This window comes from Pleuronectes platessa, chromosome 13 (genome assembly GCF_947347685.1).
Source record: "Pleuronectes platessa chromosome 13, fPlePla1.1, whole genome shotgun sequence".
NCBI lineage: Eukaryota > Metazoa > Chordata > Actinopteri > Pleuronectiformes > Pleuronectidae > Pleuronectes > Pleuronectes platessa.
This window is the reverse complement of record NC_070638.1, coordinates 1,390,128-1,406,556: the sequence shown is the minus strand read 5'-3', so window position 1 is coordinate 1,406,556 and position 16,429 is coordinate 1,390,128. Positions and strand designations below refer to the sequence as shown.

Sequence of the window (16,429 nt, the reverse complement as noted above, 5' to 3'; positions counted from 1 at the left end):
CTTGATCTCAGGAGCCAGAGGAGGTTCTCCTGCTCCTCCTCCACATGTCAACACGTTAACTCCACAGCAGCTGTGAGCACAGACACTCGTAACTCATCCTCCATGTTGTTTCTCCTCCGGGCGCTGAGGCTGGTTGATTTCATGGTTGACGGAGGTCATGTGACAGGAAACTGACGAATCAGTGAAGGCTACTCTGTGACCAGGAGGAGGTTGAGAGCGTCCACGTCATCTATTAAGTTGTGTTTTTTATTAAACAGCATCATATAAAATGACAACACGATATTATTTAGGTTGTAACCAAACACCAGCGAGGATCAGCCGCCTGGAGACCGGAGCCCTCAGGAAAAACACACAACTCCGCCCTGCAATTACACACAGCCTCACACATGCATCAGCCACAGAGCGAGCTGCACACACACTGAGGGCGCCCCCCCCTCCCTCACACATCCAACAACATGCACACGATCTGACCACACACATATCAACACATTAGACCTGAAGACACCAGTTGTGTTCAGGAGCGACTCTGAGGAACCGATCCCTCGGGTCCCAGAGACTTCATCAAACTGAAGTGGATTCTTATATTAATAATTCATGCACCAGGGAGGATCTGCAGAGCACTCACACGGTTTATATTCTCTCAACTGGTGCAGACGGAGGTTTAGTGCCTTGCTCGAGGGCGACGGTTAACAGCTGATTAGCAGCTCAGAGGCTGTAAAACACTCACTGGCTGTTTGTGGTCACAGAAGCAGGAGAGTGACACTGACTCTTTTTAGATTCATGATTTAAAGGAGTATTTGGATCTGCTTCACCTGCAGCAGGGCGGCACGGTGGTTCAGTGGCTCGTCCACGTGGAGTTTGAAAAACGTTTCCTCACTGAAGTCCAGAAGAAGCCATTTAATGCCACAGGTTCAGATCTCCAGCTGAGTCCTGAACCCTCCTGTGACAAGATGCAACGTTCAACCTCCACATCTCCAGACAGAGGATCAGAGAGGAGAATGAGGTCTCACAGGGAGTGTGTGTGTCTGTGTGTGGGTGTGTGTGTGTATGTGTGTGTGTGTGTGTGTGTTGGGAGGCTCACTGTGTCATTTTCTCTATTTTAACAGACAGTAAAGCCTCAGGTTGTGTTTTAGCTGAGACAACAGCTGAAGGTCAGGCCTGTGGTCTGTGGTTTGTCCTCTCTGGAAAAACTCTGCAGCCAAACTTCTGTTTCTCTTTTTCTCCAAGTTAGATTTGGATTCAGAGTTTTCAGTTTTCTCTCCAGACGGATGAACCTGAGTGGAATCTGCTCGTTGCAGCCGGGAAAGAACCGGGAAGTCAGAGAGATCCAGATGAACACGACTTCCACGTCTCTGTGGGGAGACTGGCAGGATTGTGCAGCTCATTATGACAACATGTTTGTGTTGACGCCTCGGTGTGTGTGTGCGTTGGTGGATGTTCTTCCCACTGACCAACATCCTGTCAGACAAAGGAGCTTCTGTGCCCTGAACAGGAGGACGACTCCAACCAGGAGACCACCAGGGAAACAGAGGCTTTTACCAGAGATACACATGCAACTTTAATTATTATAATAAGTATTTAGATATTTTAAAGTGTGTCATTAATAAATGTGAATCGTCTGGTTCCTCTGAATCTCACACAGTCAGACATGTGGGTTTCTAAACACACACAATGTTTCTGAACTCACGTCAGTGCAGAGAGCTGCTGAGTTTTTAATGAATCATTAACTATTAAAGTCATAAAAAGCCACTGTTCACTTGCTGCTGCCTTCACTCAGGAACATGTGTGTCTCATTAACCACCGGGCCAAACGGGCTGTAAACTAAGGCCAGATAATTTACATGAAATTGCAGCACTTGTGCCTGAAGCTTCAAACTGAGACTCCTGCTGGTCTCAGGTTCTGGTTCTGCTGAACAAGCTGTAAACACAGAACACACACGTTCACCATCGAGCTCCTTCACACCGAGAAAACTGATGAGATCAGTTTCCCAGAACAAATAGATCTCGACCCGTTTGGGTTTAGTTTCATGGGCTGATGCAGATTAAATATTTGCGATGAAGGATGATGTTAAAAATCATTTTGGCAATGATTCCTAAAATGATGTCATCAATCTGTGACACTTTTAACCATAAACTTTAATATGAATAACTTTAAATAACTTTTGTGTTTATTCTGTGCAATACATGTTTTAAAGATATATGTAGGGCTCTAGTTGTAATATTAATATTTGGCATTTAAAAACTTTCCAAAAGTTGATTTAATTTGAATGATTTTTCGGGACAAACTTAACATATTCAATTCATCCCCGGTCTAAAAAAAAACGTTTGTGTGTTATTGTGTATGTGCTGTGTCCTTACATAACACAAGGTTCCCACAGAGTCGATCTGTTCCCCCCCCCCCCCCCCCAGTTCGCCGGCGAAGCCAAATATAAAAATAACTTTTCTCTTTCAGGTCAGAGGAGGAAGGGTTCGAACAATGGAGAGAGAGCAGAGGTGAAAGTCGTCCAGTTAAAATCAAAGAGGAAGGAAGTGAGGACGGGAAGCAGAGGATGGAGATAGTAACATTCTGTGTGTGTGTGTGTGTGTGTGTGTGTGTCTGTGTGTGTGTGTCACGCTCAGAAGTGCTGCCAAAGCGCCCATGGGACTCGAACCTCGATCAAAGCGGTTGACGCACCGAGAGAAGAGCGACTGAAGAAGCTCAAGACTCAGCAGCAACAATCTTATCTACTTCAGGATTCTGTGTCAGGTTGTGAGTTCGATTCCAAGACGACGACCCTGGGACCCACCTGATCAGGACACACTGGTTCTGGAGCCTCCTCCACAGCGAGCGGTAGCACTCGTTGGCCACAGCGAAGATGTGGGGGGGGATTTCCCCGAGGTGGTGCCGGCTGTAGAGCTCCACCGCCGGCCGGTCGTACAGCCCGGGGAGCGTCTGGTACGGGTTCACCGCCGCCAGGATGGAGCCGATGTACGTCTGAGGGTCAGGAGAGAGAAGAAGTGTGAGAATCATTAACATGAATAATAGGAATCATAAATATATATATATATACGTCTTCATCAACCAGTTCACATCCAGACTTTGGGAGATGTTCCAGATGTTTGGAGGAGTTTATGGAGTGGAGACAGTTTCTCTATAATATTGTGAGGTCTTGAAAAAATAAACAAATAAAACTGAATTTAGTTGAATTAAACATCTAAGCAGGAAAACGGGACTCAAGAAATATTCTGCTTCTGCAAAATGGAGTAAAACTGAAAAGGAAAGAAGTTCCTACTCAGAGCAGGAAGTTGAAAAGCTGTCAGGTAATCTGAGCGACGTCTCTGAGCCGATACGTCATAACTTCTCATTCAATAAGCAGCGAGACAGAGAGGCAGACCGATCAGAGCCAATCACATCACACGCTGCCTGTCGCTGCTCAGGTGGAAGCACACACGGGGCCAGAGGCTTCAGTTAATCCAATTCACCGGACAAAAGCACAGAGTCATAAAAGCCTTGTTAAGCTCCCAGGAAGGTGGAGGAAAGCAAACATGACACGTGACCTGAGTAACACACAAAACCTCCTTCAGTCGGGAAAACTCCAATATGAACACATCAGACCTTTTTCACATTTCGAAGCAAAAACAAACCAAACGGCTGAAGCTTGTGAAGCCGGGGGTGGTGGTGGTGGTGGTGGTGGGGGGGGGGCTGTTTTCTTGGCAGAGGCTGTAGTGTGGTGGTGGTGACTCATGGATAATGGAGTTGGAAAAAGGCAACACATCAGCGTCTGTGACAGAAGCAACAGATATTTCTTAAAAAGTCTAAAACGGTTACAGTGGAGTCACGTGGGTTCTCGGAGACAAACAGGTGAGGCCGTCAAAACCGAAGAGACGTTTTCCATCTTTCAGACACGCTCACGTCACAAGAAAATAATAGTTTGGTTCACGTCCCATCTGCTAACATGGAGGAGGCGGGGTTTCTGAGCGATACTAAAGCCGGCCACCAGGAGGAGCTCATGAACCTGAGCTTCACTCAAACCGTTCACAGAGTTTAATCCCGGTTCCTGGAGAATGAGAACATCACAACTCGTGCAACGTGAAATTCTAAATGTTTCGTAGCGTTTCCATAAACACGCATCAGAGGCGCCTGGTGGAGGACGGGGACGAGACGCATCGAGACGAGGGACAGACCAGAGAGCGTCTCCGTCTGTCCTCACCGACAAAAACACCGGACGACGTCTGACGGCCAACGTCTCGTCAAACCTCTCCGACATCTTTCCCGCTGCCGCTCGAGTTCACGCTGTTTATTTTCGCTGCGACTCAAGTTTATTATATTAAAGTTTAACTTCAAAGTTCAGACTGTGGCAGGTGAATTATTATTACGGACGTGACTTCAGAGAAAGTGTTTATTTTGGACGGATCGGAAGAGGAGGAAAAAGAAGCCTGAGGTGGAACCGGTGCCCTGAGGTGGAGAACTCACATTACAGCCATAACAATAATAACTGGGTGAAGGGCCAGGCCTGCTGGGCGCACAGTGTGGGGGGGGCATGGAGACAATGATCTCATCGTAATATGGTTATGGTCGATGGTGCCAGCAGATACAGAGAGGTCCTCTCTTTACTCCATGTCTGGTGGCAGCCGTATAAACCAGTAGGTGTGAGCGACCCGTCTGGTACTTCCTGTTTAGACAAGACGAGATCAGAGACAGTTTTCTCGTCCGTCCATGAGACGATCGTCTGAATAAATGTCTCCGTCTAGACGAAGACAAAGAAACGATAACAAACGCTCAAACAAGGCCCGACCAGTAGATGGCGATAGAGTCACCACAGCGTTCTTCTCTGGTACTGGATGGATCGTAGACTTTATCGCCATCTACTGGTCAGGCCTTGTTTTAGCATTTGTACTTGTTGACCCCCGAGCTCCTCATTGACCCCCCCCCCCCCCCCCCCCCACTGCCCCTCGCCACTCAGACGTCTCACTGACTGACTGACCTACATTCAGCCTGGATGCAAATACATTTGACTGGCAGTTGAGGTGAATGTATTTACATGACAAACACAGACTGTCCTGCCAGAGTGTGTGGTTGTTATAGTGATGTCCTGTGGATCATAAATGACTGTGTGTGTGTGTGTGTGTGTGTGTCTGTGTGTAGATGTAGTGGCTTCCTCCTCTGCCAGCGGTGTGAACACTTCCCAGTCGGACGGGTCTCTGGCTCGAGGCTCGTGAGCTTCACTCTCGTGTGCGATCGTTTCTCCTGATGCTTCACGTCGTGTTTGGGATTTTTTACTTGAGTTCTTGTAAACACAAGAGGAAAAGGGACTCGACCTTCACCTCCCTGTGCAGGAGGTGGACGCTCCACCTGGTCTGGTTTCACACTGAGTGGGTTTCAGTTCTGAGCCGGAGGCGTTCACACCAGACGGTTGGTTTGTGTCACTGAGACTTCAAAATAAAGTCCTTCCCTTAATTCAGTGAATTTAAACCATTTGGACTGAATTAAATCTCCCTGTGTCTCCAACCTGGGAACAGTTACCACTGCAGCACCTTGGCTGCCACTCTCATCAGACCCCCCCCCCGCCTGGTGTCAAATCACATATCGTTGCCGTACCACAGAGGTGACGCAGGAAACACGATACTCACTCGAGTGTTTGTTTGAGACATCGAACCCGCGGCACTCTGGACGGTGGACGTTCAGGTTTACACCTCGACTTCAGTGGGATGTGAAACAAACGTCATGAGTTCAAACATCTTTAACATTTGATGTTTGGCAAAAGGTCTGAAATCAGCTTTATTGGATTTAATTAGATTGTATTAACCACTTGAGTCCAATGACAGAGGTTTGGAACATGTGGAGGATCTTGATGCAGGAGCGTTTAGTTTCTAGAGATATTTTAATACTTTAATACTATTATTTTAATATTTAATACTTTCAGTTTCGGGACAAAGGGCAGATCCCTGACCCAACGTGGATCTTCTGTTTGTCGACAGTTTGCAGCCACAGCCACGTCCCTGTTTACAGAGAGGCGTCAGTGGCTGTTGATGGTGTAACTACAGAGCTCAGGGAGGCATGCAGGCCAAAAAACAAGATCTCTCTCTGAGACAGTGAGATGCAGAAAGTGGGAAATGAAGAACAGATGCAGAGAAGAGACGGAGGATCAGAGGCAGAGCGTCGGCAGGAAGTGTAAGAGAGAGAGGAGGAGAGAATCTGCAGCAGTCACAGAGTTACTGGGTCACAAAGACAAATTCCTGCACATTTGTTATTCTTGGCATCGCAGCGATCCTGCTGTTTGTGTTTAATATCACTGCTGACGGACAGAAATCCCACATCTGTGAAAGCCGGGTTGTTCGGGAGAAGAGGACGATTGTTTTACTTTGCTAGAGCCGCTGACATACACAGGCACTCGACCAATCAGGACTCAGCTGTCACTCACGACGTCTCAGCACACTTTGACGTTATCAAATTAGTAATTAAAACCAAACTGATCAGAAACACTGGAACAAACATCAGTGTGATAAGAACTCAATGACAGAAGGATGTTTACTTTTCAGTTTGGTCTGTGTCCCGGCCGTTAACATGGATGAGGCAGAGTTTATGAGCTATACTGCAGCCAGCCACCAGGGGGCGATCCAGATGTTTTGACTTCATTAAGACAGTATGATTTCTATTGATTCCATCGTTTTTCAATTTTTGTTGTTAAGTAAATTATCAAAGAAATTAGTAAATTTCTTTTACTCATTTATTTCACGACAGCTTTCACAGGAAGTGACATGAGCCCCGGTTATTTGTAAACATAGCTGAAAGGAAATGACATCATGTGACTCCTCTTTGGCTGGAGGACGGTTTCTCCACATCTGTCTGTGATCAGGACGCCGAGGTGGACTCGTCTGGAAGCTCACATGCTGTAAGGACACAGTGTGTATCTGTGTGTGTGTGTGTGTGTTCAGTACGTGTGTGGTTGTGTATGTATGAGGAGACCAGACATCTACTGTGGGAATAAAGGGACGTGTGTGTCGATGAACTCTTTCTGCTCTTTCTTTGTGAACTTTTTTTTTAAAACTGCCGTCTGAATAAAGTTTATTGTTCGAGCTGGAGAGCAGCAGCGCTCTTCATCATCTTCATCATCTTCATCTGCTGCTCGCTCTCTGCAGCCACCTGTAGTAAACCCACATGAGTCACTGAGGAGCCTCCATCTTCTTCTTCATCGATGCAGAACAACTTTCACTTTGTGCTCAACACTCCGAGTTTAAAATGAGTTTAAAGACAGAACGTGAGAGAATAATAAACTGTCACTGCAATTCATCACAGAGCAAAGCACTCAATGTAAACAGAGAGGAAATACCCAGGGAAGGAATGTGCTGCCACGAGATGACGTTATTCTAAATGTATGTGTTTAACATGTATGTTTAAAATTCATGTGTTTAAAATGTATGTGTGAGAGGATGTGTATGAAAGTCTGAAAGTGTGTGTTTTAGAAAGAGGGACAGTACAGGGCAACCGAGCAAGTCAGAGATTCCTGAGAGAGAGAGAGAGAGAGAGAGAGAGACATAGTTTGTGTGTGTGTGTGTGTGTGTGTGTGTGTGTGTGTGTGTGTGTGCACATTTCAACTGGAATCCACACAGGAGACGAGGGAGGCCACCAGTAGACAGCACAGCTGGTTACAATCACAGGAGCTAAAGACTGCACACACACACACGCACACAGACACACGCACGCGCCCACACACCCACACACACACACACACACACACACACACACACACACACACACACACACACACACACAAACCAGTGTGGAAGCCTCCAGGCTAAATTTCCAGTTCATCTATGTCATGCCAACTCTAAAGTGAAGCAGCTTTAGCACTGAGGCTAGCTGCTAGCTGCCAGTTCAAAACTAAAATATGATTTGTTCCAGTAAAATCACCATCTTCATCGTCTTCATCGTCTTCATCATCATCAAACTGTTCTTTTAAAGTCTTAAATGTAAACACTGTAATCGTAATGTTATTAATCTGTCTCATCCTGTACAGACAGAACGTGATGAGATTAAAAGACAAAGCATCAACTCATTAATTCTGCCTGTGTGATTCTCAGAAGTCAGCAGGGGTGCTTTCAGACATTCCGGGGCCTCTGACAGGTTATGGCATCGGGGCCCCTTGCTCTAATGCATCTGACTTCATGCGTTCATGCACACTTCACCTCTCTCTGCCCTTTTCTTCACACCACACACAGGAAATGAAGAAACCAAAGTAAAGTCAGGAACTTTATCTGTGTTTCCTGCAGCTCTCAGATCTCAGCAGCGTGTGTCCCTGGCATGTCCGTCCCTCTAAACGTTTGACTGGGGTCTTTAGCTTTTGTCTAAAGACCACACAGGACTCGACACGCGTGTCAGGAGTCAGGGCAGATCTCAGGAAGGTAGAAACCACGATGTCCATGAGGACAGAGAAAACATGCATGAGCAGCAAAGTGAGAGAATCCAGACCTTCATGTGCAGGTCCTGGATCTGTCTGTAGTTCAAACTGTCCCATCGGAAACTTGACTACATGAAACCAGTCCTTATACTGTTTCTACTGGTTTAAAAACTCCACTGGTTATGTGCAAAAGGAAGATAATAATCACAGTCCTGAGTTCCCAGGAGTTTCATGTAACCTGAAACTACCAGCGTCACCAGTTAAAGTCCGACTTTAACCTGTTTAACCTCTGACCCGTGGCAGAGTTTGATGCCGGCTCTGTGTTTGCGGATCCTCCCGTTGGTCCACCGCGACCCACTTCACTCAAACCGCTCCTCTAATGTTCCCCTGCTGCAGCTTCTGGCCCAGAAAGGGTAGAAGACGCCCGTCAGTGTGGAGCACGGGCGTCTGTGATGAATTGATTGGATAATTTCGACCATACGGGAGCATTCAGTTGTGATTAAAGTAACTAAATGCTATTTGTCAAAGGTCACTGCGGTGAATGTGTGCAGCGAGCACAAGGCTGCCTTTGTCACCGGCTTGTTCTGCTGCAGAAATTGCTGAGTCAGGTCGGTTCATTAGTCCATAAGTAGAAAATGAGACAGTAATGGTGGAGAGACATTCGTCCCACATATTCCTTTGTTTCCAGAGTTTAGTCTGACGGGGTCGGGGGGGAACAGAGCTGCTTTGTTGTCCAATCAGCTCGCTGTGCAAAGCAGGATGGGAATTAATACTGTGTTCAATCAGCAGAAGAAAAGATCTCAGCTCCGATCACGGCTGCTTCCACAACCGCTGAGCAAGACTGCTGCGGTTAACCAATCAGTCACCGGGCCTAAGTCCCGCCCCCAAACGATGACGAGCCACGTGTGAAGGATGTAAATATAAAGTATTTAAATATAAACGGACCATTCTATGGTAAATAAAACAACATTTGTGCAATGTAGATGAAAAACACTAGGGAAACATCACTAGAATTATTTATAATTTATAAATGTATATATAATACTTATATTAAATATTTGCCATAGATCCTTATACCTAAATCTGACACACTAAACCTATAAAGCAACATTAGGTCATTTATATAGTTTTAAATAACAGCTTAAGAATTATTTTGATGGTACATATACTCTATAAAAGGAGGAGTGGCACGTCTCTCATCGTCACAGCGCCCCCTGAAGGCCTGGAACTGCAGGATCTAACCTTGGTTCACAACATTTTCTCACTACCTGTAGACCAAACGTGAATTCTTTTACCATATCAGATATAATCACCAGATTATGCGATGGAAACATCCGTCATCGGTTTCACACCTGAAGCAACGAAAGCAGTCCGGCAGGTTTCTGCTGCGTCTGTGCACGTTTCCCTCTTGATGCTTATTGAACATTATCTTCTATTTCCCACCAGTGAAGCTGTCAATCAACCTTCACTGTCTGTAATAAGGCCGACAGCCAAACGGTCTCATGACGGCGTTGACAGGGAACGCTGCTGTGACCTCGGAATACCACACGTCTCTGACAGAAGGTGAGAAACCATAAGAAGCTCTCGACTGTTCTGTGATGGTTCCAGAAGGACGGGAGCTCCTCCTCTGTCTAACTGGTCCATCTCTTATCTGTCTTCTGGGTCTAGACCTTTATCTCTGCTGTTACGTAACGATTGAGCAACTTCAGACGTTCTCAGGAGATTCCCACACAGAGAACTTAGAGGAACGTGAACGCTCACACGGCTCCTGTCTATTCTCAGATCTCCCCCCCGACTTGGCTCAGAATCATCACCTGTTCAGCGCTCATCTTGATTTTATTAACCCCTTACTGCCTGAATTAATTTCCAATTATATAAAACAAATATTATTGGTGTTTTTGGTCTGTCATACGGATGCTAAATTAAGTGGAGATTGTTAATTTCAATATAACATATACAATCGATTTTTAGGTATGAGGCAAATTAGCGACATTAGGCATAATGGGGCATAACCTTAATTTAACAAATGTTGGAATATAGATTATTATATTGATGCTGCTTTTGCTGTAAATTGAATAACAACATGTTTTCTGTACAATCATTGCTGTTCCATCATCACAGTATTTCAAATACAGCTTAATACCTCAAAATAACTTTGCTGCACAGTCCCAAGGGGCTAGTATGTATTTTCCACTGCGACCACTAGATGGCGGCAGAGTGCTTCCAATACCTTCCTTGGTATGTGTAGTATTTGCACCATCAGGCACAATCGTGACCTCAGCGGCATAAAGACCGGAATGGGGTTTGAGGCGAATTTGCGACATTCGTCCACAAGGGATTAAAGCAGAACCAGATAAGCTAAATCTCAGCTGCTTCCCCCGTGTCCTTGTCTGTGGGCTGCTGTTGGAATCGGGTGAGTTGTGTACGTACGTAGATGTGTCTCTGCTGGTAGCGCAGGAGCAGGTTGTGCATGATGGCCCCGTCATGGAGGTCCTGCAGCGTGGCCATGTCCTCCACCCCCGTGACGCTGCTGTGGTGCATGGGCTGCACCTTCTGCCTGGTGAGCGCATTCTGCTTGTAGGTGTACACCTGCGTCACACACACAAGAGACACACAATTCATTATGTGGGTAAAAAAGTGGAAGAACAGATATTAACAACATCGCCTCAATTCCTTCTTGGTGATGTATTTTCATCCCCTTCCATCTTTTGTTTGCAGTTTGAACATGTACTTTCCTCCTGCTTCTCATATTTCACTTTTCTTTGTGCCGGAGACAGAGGACAGATTGAACGTGGCCATGAGCTGGAGGAAGGTTTCTGCTGCTCGAGTGTCTGAGGACGAGGTCGAACAGCTTCTCAAGACAAAACAGTTTGAACTGCTTCCCCCACAGTGACGAGTCCAAACCGATGATAACTGAATCTGAGTCCTGTCGAGTGTCTGATATTGTGTCTACTGTAGGGGAATGATATTTATGTGTGTGTGCACTTTGGTTGCAGCTCCAAATAAAAACGTGAATCTCATGGATTTGCATGGTGGTTTCATGAGGGGGCTGCTGGAGAAGATCTACTGAGTCACATTCTAGAAGGCAAACAGTTATATATAAATAAAGATAAAGATACAAGTCAGTGACATCATTTGGTTAATCTGTGATTTTTTCTTTTGCTGGAAGTAAAGATAAAAAGAGAGAAACTGGAAACAAAAACCCGCAACAAGCCGATTCCTCTTGTTCTTCAGTGTTTCACACATTTGAACATTTCAGGAGTCAAATGAAACTGTGACTCTCAACCACACGTCTCACACTGTGATCAACACACACTGAACTCCGGCTGGTCGGTAGGTCGGTGACCTGCCGTGACCAAGCGAGTCAGGGCGACTATTCCTGAAGGAAGCCAGTGTCTGACTGGGAAGTCAATCACATCTGACCCCCCCCCCCCCCCCCCTCCCACACACACACACACATATTAACCTCCAAAGCCCCCCCCGCCCCCCCAGCATCCTGCCAGGCCTCATTTCTCACATTCCTGCCTCAGTGACGCTTCGGGGGAAACTGAATGTCACAGAAACATCAGAATGTGAAATGTGATGGGGTCTTTTCTGTGATGCGTTCGAGACCTCCGTGTTCTGATGGGTTTAGAACAGAGAGTCCAGGTGAGGAAAACCAAACGTCCAGAGGCACCTGGAGAAAACTACTGAGCTCAGAAACTAAACTAACCAGAGTTCATGAGGAGCTCTGTGAGTGTAGCCTTCAGACTGTGCTCTGCAGAGGAGACAGTTACACACAGGAGATAAGTGACTTGTTAGACCTGTTAACACTGTTTGCATTCAACAGTTGAACAAGTTCAATCTGCCCTGAAGTCCTGAGAGGGAGGTGAGTGAGTGTAAACACACACTCACCTGTCAACCTGTTCCTCAAACACTGAAAACCACAGTGTCAATAAAGATGGCCGACACTTTGGCTTCACTTAGCCACCACAACCACTTGTTTCTGCCCCATAACTCTGCTTCAGCTCCATGGGCCCCCATTCATTCTGGTCTCATGAGCGCCCCCTATGCACCCTTGAGGTTTTGGCAGTAGAACCTCTCTGACACTGTACCGTGGAGACTCATTAGGTTTCTAATTGGCCCAGTTGTCCTGGCGGGGATGAGGAGGGTCCACGCCTGGAGAACAAAGCGCTGGGGCCCGGGCGCTAAGCCGAGCGACAGATGCTAACGCGAGTAAATCCCTGAGAAACAAAGCCCCTGGACAGAGGAGGTGGGTCGTGAGCACTGTACCACAGGATCTGTTCTGGGATCAGCCAGGAGGAGGTCTGTTGTTCTTACTTGAACGGATCAGAAAAGTGAGTTCTCATTGAGCTGGAGGCAATGAGACGATCCTGAGGAACGTGAAATGAGCAACTGAGGAACTCTCATAATGAAACTCATCTACTTAAGCCATAACTTGTTTTAATTATTTACATTAGAGCTGGGAAAGAAAACAACATCAATCCTTTTCATCTGTAGCAACGTAAGGAAGATTCACTATAAATGGATATTTATTTATGCATTTTGTAAACAAAAACTCATTTATTAACCATAAAGACAAATAACAATGTGACATTTACTCTGATAATTATCCTTATTGACTGTTTTATTGTGATAAACTTCATGTTCATATCGTCCAGCCCTGACTTATACGTACATTTGACAGTTTTCTTTGAATGTAACACTGAATTTGTCAGATTATTATCTTTATCTTTGTGTGTGTGTGTGTGTGTGTCTGTGTTATAAAACGCATTTAATAACGACTCTGACTCTCCAGCCAGTGATCCCTCGGGAAAGAAACTCTTAATTATGCGTCGTCAGGAGGGAAACTGAGCCCTCGGCCCCGCCCCCCCCCCACACACACACACACTCTGTCAGACAGTCGACCAGGTAACCCAGTCCCCCCCCCCCCCCCCCCCGTATCCTCATCTTCATCATCAAAAGCAACAGCTGCACTTTGAATCACCATTCATCTGCTGCTGCATTGTGCTGCAGTCAGCTCGGGAGGAGGAGCCTGTCTGCTCCGTCCAGAACACTGAAACCAGAGCAAGACAAGAGGAGCCCTGCGGCCCCCCCGACAGCTCATATGAAAGAACCACTCATGAGATGATCATAATCATAATCCTTAGAAAATAAAAGACCTGACATACAATTATTATGATAATGTAAAAGAAGATTAACCATAAATAAACTTGGAGGATGAGTCAAACAGGGGATTCCTGTATCACTGGAGGTTTCAGGACCTGATTTCTAAGATCCTATAGGTTTTAGAAAAACCCGGTGTCTCCAACCAAACCCACCAAACTCCATTTAATGGTTTAAGTGTTTGGCTCTGATGGGAGCTGATGGACTCTGAGATGTCCTGCAGGAGGCCTTGAGTCCCAGACACATTTCAACATCTAGTGGACTCAAGCGGCTCAAGTGTCGACCTCAAGGTGCTTGTGGAAGTCAGACTCAGAAGAATATCTGTGTGGCTGGAAAACCACCCCCCCCCCCACCCCACCCGGAGCTGAACCAGCTCAGCACCTCACGGAGGATCCAGAGGGTGAACTGTGGTGCGGAGGATCATTAGCTTCAGTGACCAGCGGCTCTGATGGAGTCGCTCAGCGAGTCGGAGCCCGGTGATAAGAATGTCTTAATCTGCTGTAAATCTCCAGGACAATACTCCAGCTCGACATGACCCTAAATCCTCCAGCGCTCACATTCACACCTCGTCCTCCGGCAGCGACCCGCTCTCACACAGGAAGTCTTTGTTGAAGCTGTCGGCACAGGAGGGGGCTGCACAGTAACTCCACACAGACACCTCCATGCTTTCCTGGCTTCACTGTTTTCAAACTAAACTAAAACGATCTCAGAGTTTTAGCCACGAATCCGTTTTAATCCCTGTTCTGAAAACACACATCACATGACCTCTCACACACGTGCAGGTGAACATGAGAACCCACAAACTGAACAGCAGCTGTGAGACACAGACACAGGGTCAGTTACACTTGTGATTGATCCTCCATGTTGTGTTCTTCACCGGAAGATGAGGCTGATTGTTTTTTCATGCATGAGGTCATGTGACAGGAACCTGACTAATCAGAGGAGGCTACTAACAAGAACCTATCAGGAAGAGCGTCCACGTCATCGCTTCCAATCATCTCCTTTTCTGATCATCCACGTTTTTCAAACTAAAACAGGAAATGAGCGGAGGATGAAATCCACCTGCAGGGGAAACTCAGACTAAACAGGTTCCGTCTGAGTTGAGGTTCAGTTGATAAATGAAAACCTCTGAGGACATGACACTGTAATGAGTCCACCTCAGTGACCCTGTCCCTAATCCTCCTCATCAAACTGGAACCCTTCTCTGGATCACTTTAATTCAAAGTCACAGAGAAGCTTCATATACAAATCCAGAGAGTGAGTTCACTTCAATAAGTTATCTTGTGTTGCAGAGAACCTCCAGAAGAGTTTGAATAGTTCCTCCTTCTTAATAACCAACTTAAATACATAAGTCCCCGGTGACCCCTGCTCCATATGTCCCTCCCGTCCTCCATCGGCTGTTTAGACAACACGTGGATCAAAGGAGAATCATGCAGAAGCATATGGGGATTAGAGGATTTACTCCATCTTGAGCTGATCCTAAATTATGAGTGGACCTCTCTAAGCCTCTGCTCTCCTGGAGGTTTACGAAAACAACGAGCAGGACAATGTACGAGCTCGAATCCCCGAGTTTGATACTCGAGTGTGAAGGACGCTGTCGAATCCCTGACGTCAAACTGCAGGAAGAGTGTTTGCATGTGTGGGTTCACAGAGAGGACAACCACCAGTGCCTCCAGTGCCTCCAGTGACTCTCACCTGGCCGTAGTCTGTGGCGAAGGCCACCACGCCTCCGGAGCAGGAGGACACGGTGCTGGGCTGGTACTGCTCATCCTCCCGTAGCCACACCCGGTCGCCCTGCACAGGAAGAGAGAACGAGGCACGTTAGATCCAAACACACACACTGGGATGTGGGGGGTGAACCAGTATGAAAAACCAGCATCGTGAAAACACAGTAAACCAGAAGACAGAGAAATCACATGACTTTTCCACCTAGAGTCTAAATGACTTGTTAAGGTTCTTGTAAATTTCCATTAAATGCTTCTTTATACTTGAAGTAAACATTGTATTTTATAATAAAGTTTCGATTCTGCCCCTGACGTGAACTTCTGTAGGACTTTTTATTGTGTCATTTGTGAAACGGTGTAATTTTAATATCGGGTTTGATCTCTAATAAGTCGTCTGGTAAACAGAAGGAATGGGATGGAACTCTCTCTTCCGTTGTGAAGTTATTTTCTTGTGCGATCTGTTAGACAACCTGTTGTGTTCATGTCCTTTCAGGTTGTGTAACGTTGTATTAAGTTCTTTGCTAATCACACAAGCTCTGACCTGAAGATAGATTCATCTCCACGTGGAGCTCGTTCCCAAGGCACCGACCTTTCTCCCAACAGTAGGAGGGTCTCTGGTTTCACTGGTCTCTACCTGAAGCCAGTAAACCTGCATGCTCGTATTAATCCTGATGACCTGTGAAGTTTACTGCTCCTGGTCACACAGTGGTGCCCCCCCCCCCCCCCCCCCCCCCCCCCCCCCCACCAGCAGCTGGAGGTTTTATCACTGCTGCAGAGAATCCGGAGAAACTTTCAAAGGAAGTCCGAGTCTTGACGACAAGTTTGAAAGTTTCCGTCTCAGTTTAGTTAATTATTTATTTTTGAATGTGATCACATGATAAGTTGTGACTGTGATGCAGGAGGACACAGGAACCAGCTGAGGACTGAGTGGACGCCCTCCTCTGATCGTGAAGCCACATGTGTCTCTGCTCATTAGCGTGACAGGCTAACGCTAATGGGAAAAACAAACGCTGTGCTCTGTGGGAGGCTTCGACCCCCCCCCCCCCCCTCTCCAAGGGGGCGCATACGAGCGACCTTTGACCCACAGGCCTTCACTTCTACTATAGCATGGTGGAGAGGGGCACCTGGCTGAGGGGGGGAGAATGATGCATGAATGGATAAA

The 16,429-nt window shown here is 46.5% G+C and overlaps 1 protein-coding gene across 1 annotated transcript in view; it reads right to left on the bottom strand.

Moving 5' to 3' along the window:
• myo10 (myosin X) overlaps positions 1-16,429 on the bottom strand; it is a 65,483-nt gene that overhangs the window by 27,615 nt on the left and 21,439 nt on the right. The window contains exons 2-4 of the mRNA XM_053437484.1: positions 15,239-15,337; positions 10,808-10,966; positions 2,786-2,973 (exon numbers count right to left, since the gene is read on the bottom strand). Coding sequence (XP_053293459.1) covers positions 2,786-2,973; positions 10,808-10,966; positions 15,239-15,337 — 446 coding nt within the window. The remainder of the gene's footprint in view (positions 1-2,785; positions 2,974-10,807; positions 10,967-15,238; positions 15,338-16,429) is intronic.